The 17,942-nt window shown below is 47.2% G+C and overlaps 1 protein-coding gene across 1 annotated transcript in view; it reads right to left on the reverse strand.

The window, feature by feature from the left end:
* Positions 1-445: 445 nt before the first annotated feature.
* The window catches only part of LOC127184343 (uncharacterized), a 30,041-nt gene continuing 12,544 nt past the window's right edge, over positions 446-17,942 (reverse strand). Inside the window, exons 6-11 of the mRNA XM_051140674.1 lie at positions 17,635-17,780; positions 14,631-14,726; positions 7,451-7,583; positions 4,845-4,951; positions 2,182-2,294; positions 446-704 (exon numbers count right to left, since the gene is read on the reverse strand). Coding sequence (XP_050996631.1) covers positions 693-704; positions 2,182-2,294; positions 4,845-4,951; positions 7,451-7,583; positions 14,631-14,726; positions 17,635-17,780 — 607 coding nt within the window. The 3' untranslated portion in view covers positions 446-692. The remainder of the gene's footprint in view (positions 705-2,181; positions 2,295-4,844; positions 4,952-7,450; positions 7,584-14,630; positions 14,727-17,634; positions 17,781-17,942) is intronic.

Below are 17,942 nucleotides of genomic sequence, written 5' to 3' on the forward strand. Positions count from 1 at the left end.
TATTTTTTTATTTATTTTGAGATAGAGTCTCACCGTATAACACTGGCTAGCCTGGAGCTCACTCTACAGATGAGACTAGCCTTAAAGTCACTGCGATCCTCCTGCCTCTGACTCCTGGATGTTGCTGGTATTATGTCAGGCTATTTGTGTTTTGTACCTCGTAGGGTTGTCATGTGTTGCTGGGTCCTTAGGGCTATACATCTGCTGCTTCATAAAAAAAAAAAAAAAAAAAATTGAAACAGAAATTGGTAAAGGAAAATGGGTTTATTTACTGTTTGGCCAAACTGAGGAGAGAACAAGTGCCTGCTTCTCTCTGCCCGTTCTGTACCAGTGCTACAGTTCAGAAGACTTGAGGAAGCAGAAGTCAGGAAAGGACCCTGGGATGCAACCACTTCCACTGCACCCAGGATCCCATCACTCTCCCCAGCATGAGGGTTGATTTATTTATTATTTATACAGTATTCTGCCTGGATGTACACCTGCACACCAGAAGAGGGCACCAGCTCTCATTGTAGATGGTTGTGAGATGACACCACATGGTTGCTGGGAATTGAATTCAGGACCTTTGCAAGAACAGCCAATGCACCTAACTTCTGAGCCATCTCTCCAAGCCCCGAAAAGTCTCTTTTTAGCTATGTCTGTCTAGACAAGAAAATAGGTGATATCCATTGGGGGGAAAATGGCATCTGTATTCAGTTTTTTACCTGTGGAAATAATGAACAGGAAGTCATGAGTTAAAAAAGTAATAAATGAGCAGGGGTGTGGTGGCACACACCTTTAATCCCAGCACTTGGGAGGCAGAGGCAGGTGGATCAATGTGAGTTCAAGGCCAGCCTGGTCTACAAAGTGAGTCCAGGATGGCCAACGCTATACAGAGAAACCATATCTTGAAACCCACCCCCCCCCAAAAAAAAATCCCAACAAAACGAAACAAAAGTAATAAATGGCAGTGGTGGCACATGCGTTTACTCCAGCAGAGGCAGATGGAGCTCTGTAAGTTCAAGACCAGCCTGGTGCGGCATTGGTGAGCATAGCTGCCTTCCAAGACCAGCCTGTTCTACAGATCGAGTCCTAGGACAGCCAAGGCTGCACAGTAAAAACCCTGTCTCAAAAATTAAATTAAATTAAAAAAATAAAAAAAGCAACAGAAGACTTGCTTTTTTCCACCTTAACAGGATCTCATGTAGGCAGGCTAGCCTGAAGCTTGCTCCATTAGCTGAGGCTCAAATTGATTAGGGTGATGGTATGAGCCACCATGTACAACCTGTTTGGAGCAGAAATAATTGTGATTTTAAAACTCATAAGGAAACCAGGCGTGGTGGCGCATGCCTTTAACCCCAGCACTGGGGAGGCAGAGGCAGGGGGGATTGCTGTGAGTTCGAGGCCAGCCTGGTCTACAAAGCAAGTCTAGGACAGCCAAGGCTACACAGAGAGACCCTGTCTCGAAAAAAAACCAAAACAACAAACACAATCTGCATAAAGAAAAAAGCAAACAAAACAACAACAAAGAAACATAGTGGCTCATGTCTGTCACCTCACTCCAGAGGAGGAGACAGAAGGATTGGCACAAGTTCAAGGCCAGTCTGGCTTACAGAGCAAGACCCACCCAGTCTCAATAAGTAAGTAAGTAAGTGAGTAAGTAAGTAAGTAAATAAATAAATAAAATTATAATATAAACACAGACCCACACAGTGGAGACTATTTACTCACTGAATGGTAGTAATGGTGCTGGTATTTTAGCAATCAGCAGTCTGGGTTTTAAAATGCATACCTTTTAATTTTCATATCAAAAGCCGTTCTTTATCTAATACTTATAACCAGTTCATTCCGTAACATGTTTTCTTCCTGTGCCATTAAATATTTTCCCCATTCTATGAAAATCATCATCTCCGAAGAGGCAGCATCGGCGCCTACAGGCAGAGATGAGGCTCCTTGTAGATCTGCGGAGACCTGCAGGGACACGCTTTTGGCAGGGAAGAGGGCTTGAAGCCGGAGGCAGTTTTCACAGCTTTTTGAGAGAGATGATGATGTTGTCTTACTGCTTGCCTCTTGATTTAGCCCTTTAGGGGGAGGATGACCTAGCCTCTATAAACTCTGGCGCCGAAGGCACCCCTATCGCCACTCCTCATGCAGCGCCCCCTGGTGGCTGCTACTCAACCACACAGACGTTAAAGAATTCACCTTTTTCTTCTTTTTACGGGCCGTTTTACATTTCTTGCTAAGTTTCCAAATAGATCTGAAGGTGTCCGAAGAAATCCGGGGAGTGACTGTAATTGTTATGGGTGGTAGTTTACCTAAGCAGAGAGAGCATACGTATGCATGAACAGAACGGCTCACACTGTGTAGGGGTGCTCTCAGGTTTAGGGTTCGGCAGGAGTTCCATCGTTAGAGTTGGCTTATGAACTCCCTGTTAAAGTCTGCCGTGATGGTACTAGTCTGGAATCCTAGGATTCCGGAGGAGGAGGCAGGACTAACTTCAGTTACTAATATACATACATACATACATACACACATACACACACGTAGCCAGCTATATAGACCCTGTCTCAAATAAATCAAATCACAGCCAAAGGAAGAGAAGAAGATGGTGGAGAGATAAAGGCAAAGCAAATAAGTTAGGCTGATTTCTTCATGAAAGAATTAGAATTTTTCTTGTTGATTTGCAAATGATATGAACACAGAAAACACTAGAAGAACATTAGTGGGTTTTGGTTTTGTTTTGTTTTTTAAAATATATATATAATCAGTGATATTTCTAATGGCTCTTAAGGTTTAAAACGATGCCTTTAAGGCCAAACGACAAATGAGTCACCCTGTGAATTCCAAGCAGCCTATCATTTTTTGAGGACTCTTCACTGGTGTTCAAACTAGCAACCTAATTAAAGTGCTCCATCAGAAACAGCCGACGATGATTCCAGCTCAGGAAATAAGCGCATTAAGGTTACTTGTGATGCGCACTTAGACGGCATTTCAGAAACGTGGAGTTCTCGAGGCGCAGATTGCCTCTTAATGCTCTTTAAATGAGGCCTTGCATTTTCAGGTGGGCCACTCCAGAGTCAGCCTCTCCCTTATGTAGATTGGGCCATTTACTAAGCAGGCCAGGCATTTTCCATCCCACGTATGTATTCCTGTGGAAGTCATTTCCCGTAAAGTCCCCCTCCCCGCCCCCCCCCCCCCCCGCCCCGTTCCCTCCCCTTCCCCGCCCCGCGCTCCCGGGAGACTGGTCTCTCTTTACTTGCCCAGCAGTAATGGTGAGAGGAGTGCCTGCAGCCCAATAATGGGTTTCTGCTGCCAGGTAGAGCAAGAAGTGACTGCGCACCAGGAAAAAGCAAAGCAGTCATTACCCGCCTTTTGCTCCCTGCACTTAAAGTTAGGCTTAACAGAATAATCCCGCGGAACTTCATCTCAGCTCTAATGGAACAAGAAGTGGGTGTTCTGCTTCTCTAAAAGAAAAGGATAATTGAAAAAAAAAAATCTTAGAATCATTTAATTGGCCATTAAAAGATGCATGGCTTTAGTTTGAAATGGAGCAATGCAGCAGACCACAGCCGCCCTGTAATTCTCTTTAAAACACTGCCGGCAAAGGGAAAACCCGCAACCTCTGACCGGTTTTGCTATCACGATGAGGACAAGATGGCACCGCCACTGGCGGTGAATCCGACCCACTCGACCTTCCCCCAGAACAGAGCCCTTCTCACCCTTCTCAACACTGAATTTCATTTTCAAATATGTCCATTTAAAAATCTGTGACAGCAGTAAAAGCAGTGGTCACCAACTCTGGTCATGCATACTAAAAGAGAGGCCAGGGCTGGTCACCATTAACTGACCTGGAGTCTCTCAATTTCAAAGGGCAACACTGCCATAGACACTCAGTACCACTTGCCAGTTAGAGCCAAACCCCTCTTGAATGATTTTGAGGTACACCGTGGTCTGTGTTCTCTCTGTCTGTTTCTGTCTCTCCTCTCTGTCTCTCTCTCCTCTCTGTCTCTGTCTCTCTCTGTGTCTGTCTGTCTGTCTCTCTGTCTGTGTCTGTCTCTCTCTCTCTCTCTCTCCATGGTATCCTTATGTTTCTTATGTAGCCCAGGACGGCCTCAGACGTGAAGTACTCCTGTCTTCACTCTCCAACACCCAGGCCAGCTGTGGTCTTAGGATGCTTGCCACTTCTCTGTACAAATCACGTTAGGTTAGGCCGGAGAGGAGAACAGACAACAGGAGAAAACTTTCTTGAAGAATAAGAAAGGAAAGAGAAGCAGCAAAAATCAATAGAGAAAAACTTGTAAAAACAACAATCAAAACGAAACAAAAACCAGCCAGGTTGGGAAGAAGCATCTGGAAGCTTCAGCTAGCTGAAGGTAGGAGACAACTACCTGGACACTAGCCAAGAAATATACATATATAAAACAACAACAAAAAACCTCACTACTCAAGCCGGGCGTGGTGGCGCACCCCTTTAATCCCAGCACTGGGGAGGCAGAGGCAGGCAGATCGCTGTGAGTTCGAGGCCAGCCTGGTCTACAAAGTGAGTCCAGGATGGCCAAGGCTACACAGAGAAACCCTGTCTCGAAAAACCAAAAAAAAAAAAAAAAAAAAAAAAACCAAAAAACAACAAACAAACAAAACTCACTACTCAAAGGGTCAAAGGGCACACACAATATTGTAAACATTCTTGAGCTCTATAAAGCCTCCTGCCATGTTGACACAATGGTGGTTGGCCTGTGACAATGGCCCTGCTTATCACACAGTTCAGATTTGTTATTTAAACACAAACAAACAAACACAAACAAGCCAATGGGGCACTTGTGATGAGGTCAGAGCTTGGGGACAAGAGGCTGAAATTTCTTCACCTGTCTTCCTGGCTCTCAGTGCTTCCAAGATGTCAGCTGCAGCCTTTTCTCCCAGGTGGTTGTTTCCAAGGTCGATTTCCCTTAGGTGAGCAGAGTATTTGATCAGGCTGTATAGAGAAAAATGAAAGAAAACAAAATGGCTTGCACGGCTCATGGTCCCCCAGAAAAGGCAACGGGGAATTTCAGAGAACGACCTTTCTACTCTGGCTCTCCTTCCCTGCATGTTGATGCAATGATCATCTGACTGGAGGCATGTTGAGTCCCGCTTGCCCTGGATGAACCTCTCTGCTTTGGAATATTCTGCTTCTCTTAGGGAAGCCAATTCAAGCGTTTACTGCCATGAATCTTCCATTCATTTCTTTTTAAGAAAAGTTACATGTAAGACTTCTTAGTCATTTATTTGACATACTAAAAATTATCAAGCCCTTGTCAATCTCTCTCCTGATACACAACTCTTATCTGGCGATATTAGTTATACTTACTTATTTATTAAATTTCATGTGCATTGGTGTTTTGCCTGCATGTATGTCTGTGTGAGAATGTCAGATCCCCTGGAACTGGAGTTAGATTCATGAGCTGCCACATAGGTGCTGGGAATTGAACTCAGGTCCTCTAGAAGAGCAACCAATGCTCTCAACCACTAAGACATCTCTAGTCCTTTTTTTTTTTTTTAAGATTTATTTATTTAGTATACAGTGGTCTATCTGCATGTAACACCTGCAGGTCAAAAGAGGGCAGCAGATTTCATTGTAGATGGTTGTGAGCCATCATGTGGTTGCTGGGAATTGAACTCAGGACCTTTGGAAGAATAGGCAGTGCTCTTAACCTCTGAGCCATCTCTCTAGCCCTCTAGTCCTTTTTTTTTTTTTTTTTTTTTTTTTTGGATAGGGCCTCTCTATGTAGCCCTAGATGTCCTAAAACTTGGTATTGTAGACAAGGCTGGCCTTAAACTCATAGAAATCCACCTGCCTCTGCTTCCCAAGTGCTGGGATTAAAGGTATGCCAGCATGCCAGGTTTATGGCAACATTATAAACAAACAAATATTTTCACATAAAGAAAGGCAAGCCTGAGAATAGAGATCTTAAAATCAGATGAATTTAGCTTTGTGAGAACAAAAACCATTGTATTTTCCTCCTACTCAAGAACTCTAGGACCCCCACCCCCACCCCCGTTCCTAACTTTAGCAGAGACTGGGGATGCGCAGGGCACTGTGGCATTGCATTTTCTTGATCTCTTGGTGGGCTATTGAAAATTTCTGGCCTGGCGGGGCTGGAGAAATGGCTCAGGGGTTAAGAGCACTGACTGTTCTTGCAAAGGTCCTGAGTTCAATTCCTAGCAACCAATGGTGGCTCACCATCATATGAAATGAGATCTGGTGTCCTCTTCTGGCATGGAGGTGTACATGCAGGTAAAACACTGTATATGTAATAAATCTTTAAAAAAGAAAGAAAGAGCCGGGCGTGGTGGCGCACGCCTTTAATCCCAGCACTCGGGAGGCAGAGGCAGGCGGATCGCTGTGAGTTCGAGGCCAGCCTGGTCTACAAAGTGAGTCCAGGATGGCCAAGGCTACACAGAGAAACCCTGTCTCGAAAAAACCAAAAAAAAAAAAAAAATAAAAAAAAAAATAAAAAAGAAAGAAAGCTCAGGAGGCAGAGGCAGGCGGATCGCTGTGAGTTCGAGGCCAGCCTGGTCTACAAAGTGAGTCCAGGATGGAGGCAGAGGCAGGCAGATCGCTGTGAGTTCGAGGCCAGCCTGATCTACAGAGTGAGTCCAGGCCAGCCACGGCTACACAGAGAAACCCTGTCTCAAAAACAAAAAAACAAAAACAAAAACAAAAACAAAAACAAAAACACAAACAAAAAGCTGTGCAGCTTAGCTGAATTAAGAGCTCTTACTGTTCCCTGTTGGCATAGAGTTACTGTTTAATTCAAAATGCCGATTTCTGTACCCCCCCATATCTGGTGGCAAGCCTTGTTCTGAGAATTTCTGTCTAAATGTTGTGTAAACTGTGCTCCCCAATTGTCCACTCAATATGTCAATAAAGCAGCTTACAGCCAATTGATGAGCAAGGGAGAGAATAGGGCTGGACTTCCTGCCAGCCAGGGGAGAGAGGAGGAGTTAGAAGAAGAAGGCAGGGACTAAGCAGGGGAGCAGATGACAGGCGGAGATGCAGGAGAGACAAAGAAGACTCAGCTGGAGCAAAGAAAGAACTAAAAGACAAGTAACTTGAAGATTGTGGGAAAGATGGAGTCAGGATAACATAGAGGGTTAAGAACAAACGTAAATTGCTCATTATTGTTTTGTAAAGCTTATTTTCAAACAAATATAAAAGAATCTCAGCGGGCGGTGGTGGCGCATGCCTTTAATCCCAGCACTCGGGAGGCAGAGGCAGGCAGATCGCTGTGAGTTCGAGGCCAGCCTGGTGTACAAAGCGAGTCTAGGACAGCCAAGGCTACACAAAGAAACCCTGTCTTGAAAAACCAGAAAAAATAAATAAATAAGAAAGAAAGAAAGGAGTCTCAATTATTTGAATGACAGCGGGGTTAAGAGAAAAACTAAGAGAAACAAACACTGTTTTAGAAAAATAACATCAGCAGTCCCCCACCATGTTAAGGCCCGCGTGAATTCCAGCAGTCGCTCTCCCTCGGCTCCCATCCCGTCTATGCTGTTATCTGCTAAATGCAGCGTTACGACCCAAGGGCCCGATTCCATCAAGCTTCTGACTTTTCCCCTGATTCCTGCAAGGAAAATCAGAATATTGGTATTACTTTTAGATGACGGTTCCTTTATTTATTACTAGTTAAACTGATTCTTTTTTGTTTTGTTTTAGTTTTAGTTTTTTTTGGTTTTTCCAGACAGAGTTTCTCTATGTAGCCTTGGCTGTCCTGGACTCACTTTGTAGACCAGGCTGGCCTCGAACTCACAGCGATCCGCCTGCCTCTGCCTCCCGAGTGCTGGGATTAAAGGCGTGCGCCACCACGCCCGGCCGTTAAACTGATTCTTAAAGGAAGTTTGCACATAGATGTGTGAGTAGATTTATTTTTGCAACACAGCCAGTGAACTAGAATCTCTGTGATTTTGGAAGTCCTGGTTTTAGGTTTGGTTCACCTTCACTCTCCCTGCTTCATTCTTTACACCTGGAAGCTCCAAATTACCCAATAGACAATTCCATCCTCAGAGGCAGACAGTCAATCTAACTAAAGAGGAAAATTGATAGCCCTAGAAATTTCTTGGTGAATGAATTATCTACTGACCCTGGGGAGTCCATCTTTTTTTTTTTTTTTTTATTGAAAAGGGGCTTAGCTCTTTGTAAGGGTCTGAGAAGTCTCCTTTTCTGAGCTTTGGCCTTTAAAAATTGAGTCTCTGAGGCCAGTCTGGTCTACAGAGTGAGTCCAGGACAGCCAAGGCTACACAGAGAAACCCTGTCTTGGGGAGGCGGGGGTGGGGGAGTTGAGTCTCAAGCCAGGCATGGTGGCACACGCCTTTAATCCCAGCACTCAGGGAGGCAGAGGCAGATGGGTTGCTGTGAGTTCGAGGCCAGCCTGGTCTACAAAGTGAGTCCAGGACATCCAAGGCTACACAGAGAAACCCTGTCTCCAAAAGCAAACAAAACAAAACAAAACAACAAGTTGAGTCTCTGTCCGGTCGACGGGGAGCCTGATCACCGGCTCTCATTTCCTTCACCCAGTTTCCACACACCAGAAAGTGACAGTGGGTAAAACCGGAGGCACGGGGACAGGGAGGAGGGCTGAAGGCCACATTGCTGTCCAGATGCTCAGCTTCATGAGGAGAATCACTGTCCACCGGCAGCATCTTCTTATCAGCTTGGCGTCGGTGTGCATCTGTGGAGAGGGGAGCTTGCCCGCCCCTCCTGCCCCCCCCCCCCCCCCCCCCGTGATGAACTGGGCATGGCTGCATCCCTGTGGGAAAACTCTCTCAACTGCTCCAAAACCAGCATCGAGGAAGGTAGTGAAAACACCATCTCTGCCCACAACAAATAGAACTGATTGGACCGGGGACCTCTCAGGAGCTTCAGGAAGGCAGGAAGACCGCTGCGGCTCAGGTCAGCCACGCCTGCCCTGCGGCAGCTTTAACCAAAGCAACACCAAGCTCCTCCCTTGGTGGAAAACAAATTCCTGGGAATATGGATGAGAACGCGCTCAGCCCCTGGTCATACTTGATCCGCCCCAGCTGTATTCACTCTAATCCTTTTTCACTCAAGCTTATTTTTACTACATTAAAACTAAGCAAGGTGTGTGGTGAGGAGATGGCTCAGCACTTAAAAGCACTGGCTGCTCCTCCAGAGGACCTGGGTTCAATTTTCAGCACTCAGCTAGAAGGCTACAGATGTGTCTACAATTCCAATTCCAGGGCATCCAGTATTCTTTCTCTGGCCTCTGTGAGCACCAGGCATGCATGTGGTGCTCATGTGTGCACAGACAGAATATTCATACACATTCAAAATAAGAGAAATGTCAGGTTTGCTAACAGTCACTGTCTGGATGCACCCCTCTCACAGAGAACCTGGCTGAAGCATAGCCAGGCTCTGTGGTGCTTGGGAGGTGGGGTGGCACAGGGAAATGCACAGACCCTTGGGTTTCAGACCTCTCTTGAAAATGTCCTGTGGCTCTTACAGAGTACCTTAGCATCTCCGAACCTCATTGTAAAAGAGAGGCCACGAGCTCCCAACATCACTGTGAGGGTTGGCTGGGAAGCACTTCCTTTTTTCTTCTTTCTTTCTTTCTTTTTTTCTTTGAGACAGGGTTTCTCTGTGTAGCCTTCACTGTCCTGGACTTGCTTTGTAGACTGGGCTGGCTTCCAAGTCACAGAGATCTGCCTGCCTCTGCCCCTCAGAGTGCTGGGATGACAGATGTGTGCTACCACGTCCAGCTTTCTTTCTTTCCTTTTTTTTTTTTTTTTTAAAGATTTATTTATTTATTTTATGTATATGAGTGCTCTGCTTTCATGCACACCAGAAGAGGGAATTAGATTCCATTACAGATGGTTGTGAGCCACCATGTGGTTGCTGGGAAGTAAACTCAGGACCTCTGGAAGAGCAGCAGCCAGTGCTCTTAACCACTGAGTCATCTCTCCAGCCCTTGGGAAGCACTTTCAAAGACCAGTTTTTGAGAACCATAGTGCACGGCAAATAGCGGCACGGCAAACGAACAAAGGGACAAACACTCAAAACCATCGTGGCTCCTTGTCATTGAATGCAAAATGCTCACAGGCTCATGTGTTTGGACACATGGCTCCCCTCTGGAGGCACTATTTTGGGAGGCTGTGGAAACTTGGGGACAAAGAGCTTAGCTGGCAGTCGTGTGTCACTAGATGCCACCCTTGAGAGCTATTCCCACTTCTGGAACTAGCCTGACTGCTGTGTGTGGGGCATTGCCACACACTCCTGTTGCTCTGTACTTTCCACCATGATGGGCTGGGACCTCTCTGAAAGTGCGAGCCAAAATCAACGTCCTCCATTAATTGTTTCAGGCAGGTATGTCTCATGGCAAGGAGACTGCCCCAGCTTGACACCCAGCCTCAGGGGTCACATCTGCAGCAGCTCCCTCACCCTCTGAGCTGTTTCTCATGGCGGTGGTGGTGATGGGGCGGGTGGCACTGCTTAGAACGTCCTCTCCCTAGCTCTGCACCTCTCATTCCTTCCCCTGAGCACTCTCTGTGGGCCAGATGCTAAAGGTCAAGTGTAAATGTTCCGTGAACGTTTCCCAGCATCCTCCCAGACAGCTTGGCCCTCTCTCTCCCTCACCAGCTGGTCTCCTTTGGGTCCAGCAGCCCTTGCACATTCTACAGTGCTTATCTGTAGATACCAGGCCTGGTGGGAGCTATTCCTTATGGTAAAGAAAAAAAAAAAGTTAAAGTTGTTTAAATGTAACCTCTTCCCATTTACAACAAACACGTGCAATTCCCTGTGCGCCGCCTGGTTTTATGAGAATGAACAGAAAATTCGTCTGTTTATTGACCAGACGCAAGGAAGCAAACTGTGATGAGTATTGGCTGGTTCACGCTGGGGTCCTGGCGCCGTCTTCTTCTTCTTCTTCTTCTTCTTTCTTCTTCTTCTTCTTCTTCTTCTTCTTCTTCTTCTTCTTCTTCATCTTCTTCTAAGATTTATTTAATTTATTGCATATGCCTGCTTTATCTGCAGAAGAGGGCACCAGGTCCCATTATAGATGGTTGTGAGTCACCATGTGGTTGCTGGGAATTGAACTCAGGACCTCTAGGAAGAGCAGGCAGCGCTCTTAATCACTGAGTCATCTCTCCAGCCCCCTGATTTTTCAAGACAGGCGTGCGCCGCGCCACCACGCCCAGCTAGGCACCTTCTTATAGAGGTTTTCATTCCTTGTTCAGCTGTCACCCCAGGATGAAACCATAAATACAATGACTCCAGGATTGGAACTGTTAACTTCCTGTTTTTGAACTAACACAGCTTTTGAAGATTACATCTTGACTCTTGCAATGGTCCCTTGAATTCCTTAACGCCACTGGTATTTCTGCCATTATGATATAAACAGCAATGCCTTATTTGGAGACCTGAGCCCGACACTTGAGCAGCTTGGTACTCAGCCAGGGTCCTGGAAGAACCATTTTAGGGTTGGACATTGTCCCTGCTTTAAGTCACACCTTTCTCATCCCAGATCCTCCAGAATTAAAGCAGCCCTGGGGACAGCTACACTGTGTAGCTTCAGCTGGGAAAAGAACAGGTCCAGATGACAAGACACTCCTTGGTACCCACTGGGTCTTTTGGTTTTGTGTGTGTGTGTCTCGGGGAGTAGGGGTGGGAGGACGACTTAAGGTGACAAGGCAGGACCAATGGAATGGCTCAAGAGAACCATGTTATCACCAGCTGGCCACTCCTGGTGACTTCGACCTTCATTTCACCATCTTCTGCTGCTGTTTGTCACTAGGCTGTGGCAAAGCTGGATGCCACCTGCTTGAAATCGACTGATCTCCAAACTCTGGTACTCTTGTGGTACACAGGTCCTAGGTCTCTGAGCTGGATCCACTGAGGCTGCATAAACCTGAGCGACCCAGCCGGATGGGCCTGGCCCTGTTGTCCTGAGGTCCCCAGGGCACAGGGGAGGCATTGGTTGAGGAGCCCTGATCGGCTTCTCTCCCATCTCGTTCACTGAGCAAAACAAACCAAGGGAGGCAGTCAATGTTTTCAAGTCTGAAGGAGTGGTTCTCCAGGTGACTTCCCCGGACCTCAGCCTCACTGGGGACCTGGGCAGAGATGAAGACCATAGCCTTCCCTCAGAACCCTGCGGGATGGCACCCAAGCCTCTGATGACTGGCAGGTCCGCCAGAGCCAGTTTAATGACTCTGGGTGTTCAACGGTGCACCATTGCAGAATGGCTGGGACGGGTATGGCTAAAACTGTGACAACCACACGGAAGACCATCAAGCTATACATGGCTGCCCAGTGTCAGTTTGTCACATTTTTGTGGTTATCACGGTAAACATTCTTAGGAGTCCAAATGGGAGGACTGTGAAGGGAGGGGCTAGGTTTCTGAGTGGAGTTTGGCCTCAGAAGGTACCGTGTGGATGGCTTTCCAAACATCGGGCCAAAAACCTCCTGTCCGCAAAGGGGTGTGCATGAAAATATTTTGGCTGTTTCCAATTAGGACCAAATAGAAACCATCTGGTCTCCTCCCCCAGGAACATGGCGCAGATCAGTGCATCTTGGCCCCTTTGAAACAGGTAAAGTCTTATCACCGCCCAGATTCTCTCCTGCAAACCCCGATGGCGGTGAAAGCAGCGCCGCCCAATGCGGGAAGGTCACTATGTAGCCCTGGCTAGCCCCCAACTCTCCATGTAGACCAGGCTAGCCTTCAGCTCTCATAGCTCCCCCTGCCTCTGCCTCATGAGGCATGTGCCACCATGCCCTGCCTTTGGGAAGGTGTTTTGAAACCTATGACACTATAAACATATATATATATATATTAGATGAAAATTGTTTCCGCTGGGTTCAGGCTGAGGAGACTAGTGGTATCAATTGTTTACTGGGTCAAATCCAAGCCTTTGTGGATTGGGCACGCCCTTAATGTGATCCATTCCCTCAGGTGGTCAGCCCCCTGCATCCTCCCATCTTAGCCAAACCTGTGGCTTCCTGGACGCTGTTGGTAAGGTCCTCCCTACTTAAGCCCTTCCTCATCCAAGTTCTGCCTTCTTCCCACCCTAGGTCAGCTCGTTCACAAAGCTTTGCCTCCAATCTGACCTCCAGTGCAGAACGCCTTTCTGTGGGCCCAGCGGACACACCAAAGGCCATTCTCTTAGACTTGGAAACACTGACTGCCTTCTCCAACGGCACCACCGACGGCAGGCAGCACACCAGGGCCTGCTGGGCTTCCTTGATTTATAGTCTCCACTTTCCTCCTTTCCCTTCCCTTCCCCTCCCCGCCCAGGGTCTCATGTAGCTCAGATTTGCCTCAAAATTTCCTTTGTAGCTGAGGATAACCTTGAATTTCTTTTTTGTTTGTTTGTTTGTTTGTTTTAAAGACAGGGTCTCTCTGTGTAGCCTTGGTTGTCCTGGACTCACTTTGTAGACCAGGCTGGCCTCGAACTCACAGCGATCTGCCTGCCTCTGCCTCCCAAGTGCTGGGACTAAAGGCGTGTGCCACCATGCACAGCAACCTTGAACTTCTTATCCTCCTTCTTCTGTCCCCCATGAGACAGGATGAGGGGCATACAGTCTGCTTCATGTTTCGTGTGGCCTTTGAACCACAAGAGTTTGTCATTTCTAATGTGGCAGCATTTCACTGAGAAGATTAAAAGATAATTCAAATGCAGGGGGGGAAAAAAAAAAGATCACACAAAAACAGATTAAAATTAAAAAAGAGCCGGGCAGTGGTGGCACACACCTTTAATCTCAGCACTTGGGAGGCAGAGGCAGGTGGATCTCTATGAGTTCGAGGCCAACCTGGTCTACAAAGAGAGAACCAGGACAGCCAAGGCTACACAGAGAAACCCTGTCTACAAAAACAAAAACAAACAAACAAGAAAAATTCAAGAAGAAAGAGCCCAAAGAGTTGGGGGCGGGGGGTCCACTCAAACAACTGGTTGCCTTGTCTACAAATGCAAAATACAAACCACTGGGTGCTCAGAAACACAGCAGCACAGACTCAGGTTGCCCCACGAGGAGCTCCCCAAAGGCTGTATTCATGACACTGCACTCCTGCACTGCACGCTTAGAACCTCCGTGGGTTAGCGCTTGGAGAGGTGTGTGTGGTGCCAAGTCCGCCCTCTGCAGAGCAGGATGCTGAGAGCCAGGAGCAGGTTCTGAGGCTACAGCGACCCTCTGGAAGGCCTGCTTAGAGTTCAGTTTTTCTATCTCCCTCTTCTTCCACTTCTGCCTCCCTGTCTCTCTCTTTCTGCCCCTCCCAACCTCTCCTCTCTCTCTCTCTCTCCCCCCCCCCCGTCCCTCCCTCCGTCCCTCCCTTCCTCCCCACCCCTCGTGTTGGGATTTCTCAAAACCCCTTCATGGTCACCCTGCTTCTAACTTGAGTAACCCCAAGGCTGAGGCCTCCACTGGCAGCTCCTGGAAGGATCGTTCCAAACCATGCTTTTTTGGAATGTCCAACTGCCCATGATGAATTCCCTGGCAGACATGGTGGAACTGCTCATGGGTGGTTCGCGTGAGGTCACGAGACATCGGCTCTGCATTTTCTCTATCCTAAGCCTTTGTTTGGGCTGATTATGCACAAGGGACACACAGGGAGTGAGTGAGAAGGCGAAGGGAGTGGAAGGAATAATTGAACTGACAACCAAAATACCTTTTCCCCCCCTTTTCTTCTGTGAGGTCCTTTTTGCTGTTACAGCTTCGGAAGGTTTTGCAATCTGGCTCAAAGCTGAGCTTCCTCTCCGGCATACTGGTTTTAAAAAGAAAAGAAAAGGAAAAAAAGGTGCAGGATTAGAGTCAAGTAAGTGAATTGTTGGCATTCTTTGGTATAGGCGAGTGATTGCCTTTATTCCCTGGACTCTTTGTCACGGGTAGTTCTCTTGGGAGAGATTTAGCTGAACATCATAAGGATCTCCTCCCTTCTACCCTATTTATTTCTCTGCTGCAAGACTAGAGATTAATATGCCACTAAGCAGGGCCAGGCCAGGTAGGGCTCCCGGAGCCATCCTGCAGCCCCGCTGACGATCTCATGCCACAGCCGCTTCCTATAACCATGGCTCCGTGTTCCTGGCTTACTAAGAACAAGGGAGGGTGAAATACACTTTGTTGGCACATGTTAAAAACTGTGTAGGAGCCAGGCAGGGTGGCCCACACCTGTAATCCCAGCATTTGGGGAGCCAGAGGCAGGTGGGTTGCTTTGAGTTCGAGGCCAGCCTGGTCTGCAAAGCAAGTCCAGGACAGCCAAGGCTACTCAGAGAAACCCTGTCTCAAAAACAAACAAAAAACAAAACAAAACAAAACAAAACACCCAAAAGAAAGAAAGAAAAAGAAGCTGGGCGTGATGGCACATGCCTTTAATTCCAGCACTTGGGAGGCAGAGGCAGCGGATCGCTGTAAGTTCGAGGCCAGCCTGGTCTACAAAGTGAGTCCAGGATGGCCAAGGCTACACAGAGAAACCCTGTCTTGAAAAACCAAAAATAAATAAATAAATAAAATAAATAAAATAAATAAAAAATAAAGTCAGAGGACAACTTTTGGGAGTTGGTTCTCTCCTCATCAGGCTTGGGAACATGTGCCTTTCCTGCTGAGAGCTCTCACTAACGCATCCCAAGCGTCCAGGAGTACTGGGGACATAGTGGGACTTGCACGTGCACATGTAAACACATGAAGAAAGGAAGGTGTTGGGCTGGAAAGGTGGCTCAGAGGTTAAGAGCACTGGCTGCTCTTCCAAAGGTCCTGAGTTCAATTCCCAGCAACCACATAGTGGCTTACAACCCTCTATAATGAGATCTGCTGCCCTCTTCTGGCGTGCGGGTGTACATGCAGGCAGAGTTCTCACTAACGCATCCTTTTCCCTCTCTGCCTCTCACTCCTGTCCCTGCCTGCCACACTCCAAGCCCTTGAGACATTGCTTTTACATTTATAATATTAAAAAACAAACACTCACACACAGGGCTCACTTAGCCATTCTGAGGCCACAGCCACAGTGCAGGACTCACGGTTAAGACTGTGGCTCTTGACACGGATGTCAGAGCTGTACACAGGAAGTGCAGCCACGGCAAGCAGTGTTTTCCACTTCCTTTTGCTCGACAAGTGACCTGTGTGATTCTGATCCCATCAGAGTCCCTACGTAGGTGACAGCCACTGTCAGCTCCAGGTTCTTAGCAGTCTTCTCTCCAAAGGCGTCTTTCCTCAGCTCCTCACTCCTCTCCTCCCTAGCACATAGACCAGCCAAGTTTCCCACTGTGCTATAGGCCCCTCCTCTCCTAGGAAGCACTCAACCCACTGTGATGGTGAGGACTGAGGACGATTCATAGCCCGCAAGTACTTGCCACTCAGTCCTTACTGAACACCGAAGGTAACTGTTGAAATTATTCAGAGTCACACACGGGTTTGTAAACCTCAGTCTGTGTCATTGCTATTCTATACCGACAACCAATTATTACAATTTAAAATGTACCATAAATATGCATTCTTAAGATTCGCTTCAACAAGTGAGAAGGCAGTTAAGGGGAATAAATGAGATGGTTTATCTGTCCTGCATCTGTCTGCCTGTTATCTGAGTGAGGGCATCTCTCTTTGAATCATATAATGTTGGCACATCCTCTGCCTCCCCACAATTTAGGTATGTGATGAGTTCTGTCAATTATATCTCATCATGACCTGGGCCATAGAGCCTGGACCATAGGTAGGTTTGGGGACCAAAGATGACCAGAGCTGCAAACTCAAGGCTTTTTGCTGCCATGAATTCAGCCAGCTCTGTAGATAGCTAGCGCTCTCTCTCTCTCTCTCTCTCTCTCTCTCTCTCTCTCTCTCTCTCTCTTTCTTTCTCTGTAGGTGGGGGGCAGAAATGTATGTCACACATAAATGAAGTATTCTTTAATCCCATTTGAACTGCTTTTTACTAACCTGATGGGTCTGATCAATACGGTATGTTAGTCTCCAGTCACTGCTGTGATAAATGACCACACATTGAGTTGCTTAGCAGAACATGAGCTTAGCATCTGGGCAGTGGTGGCTCATACCTGTAATCTCAACACTCGAGAGGCAGAGACGGGATGACTAGCAAGCTTTTGAGGCCAGCCTGAGCTACATGGCAAGACCTTGACTCACAAAACTGAGGGGAATAGAGTCAGAGGTGTGTGTGTATGTGTGTGTGTGTGTGTGTGTGTGTGTGTGTGTGTGTGTAGGAGTGGCTTGAAGGAATACAAGCTTACTGCTCTGTAATCTGGAAGTCTCCTACAAATGACTGTAAAGACATTTGCAGTCCAGTGACAATTCTGGGAATTTATTTATTTATTGCTTTTCCCAGAGACTAGAGGCCACCTACATTCCAGCTCAGACCACATGGTCTGTGTTTCCACTGTCATCTTCTCCCACCCTCCTGTCTGCCTCTTAGAAAGGTCATTGTGATTACACTTGACCCACCAGGCTAGTCTAGAAGGGCATCTCCATCTTCGACTCCTCCTGACTTGAGTGAGGTCCATCCTGTGAACATAGTCACAGGTTCTGAGGGTCAGGACAGAGACCCCATCGGGGCCCATTATTCTGCCTCCCACACACTCCGGCAGTAGTGCTAAGAAGGTCACCTAGTTACTAAGCAGAGTCCTCCTTCAGGAAGCAACAGAGGCTGCCTAGAAGTGGGGCACAGTGCTCACCTTGGGGAAGCTGAGGGGGATTTCCCTCGTGTGATGATGCCAAGGCGGCCTGCTCTGTCCCCTGCATCTCTGCATATTCTGCTATGGGTCTGAGTAGAGACAGAGCCCCAGAACACTGCAAATAATTTCCGTCCAGGTGCAGCTCACTGGGGAAAGAGGACAGAAAACACTGCTCATTGGCTGTCAGCCCCACTACAACTTTGCATTTAAGTTCTTTATTTAATATAACTAACTAGTCATAAATGACACAGCACAGTCAATGGCTAATTATAATAACCATATACTAGACCATGTGGCGAAAATCTGGC

Source organism: Acomys russatus, chromosome 32, assembly GCF_903995435.1.
Source record: "Acomys russatus chromosome 32, mAcoRus1.1, whole genome shotgun sequence".
NCBI lineage: Eukaryota > Metazoa > Chordata > Mammalia > Rodentia > Muridae > Acomys > Acomys russatus.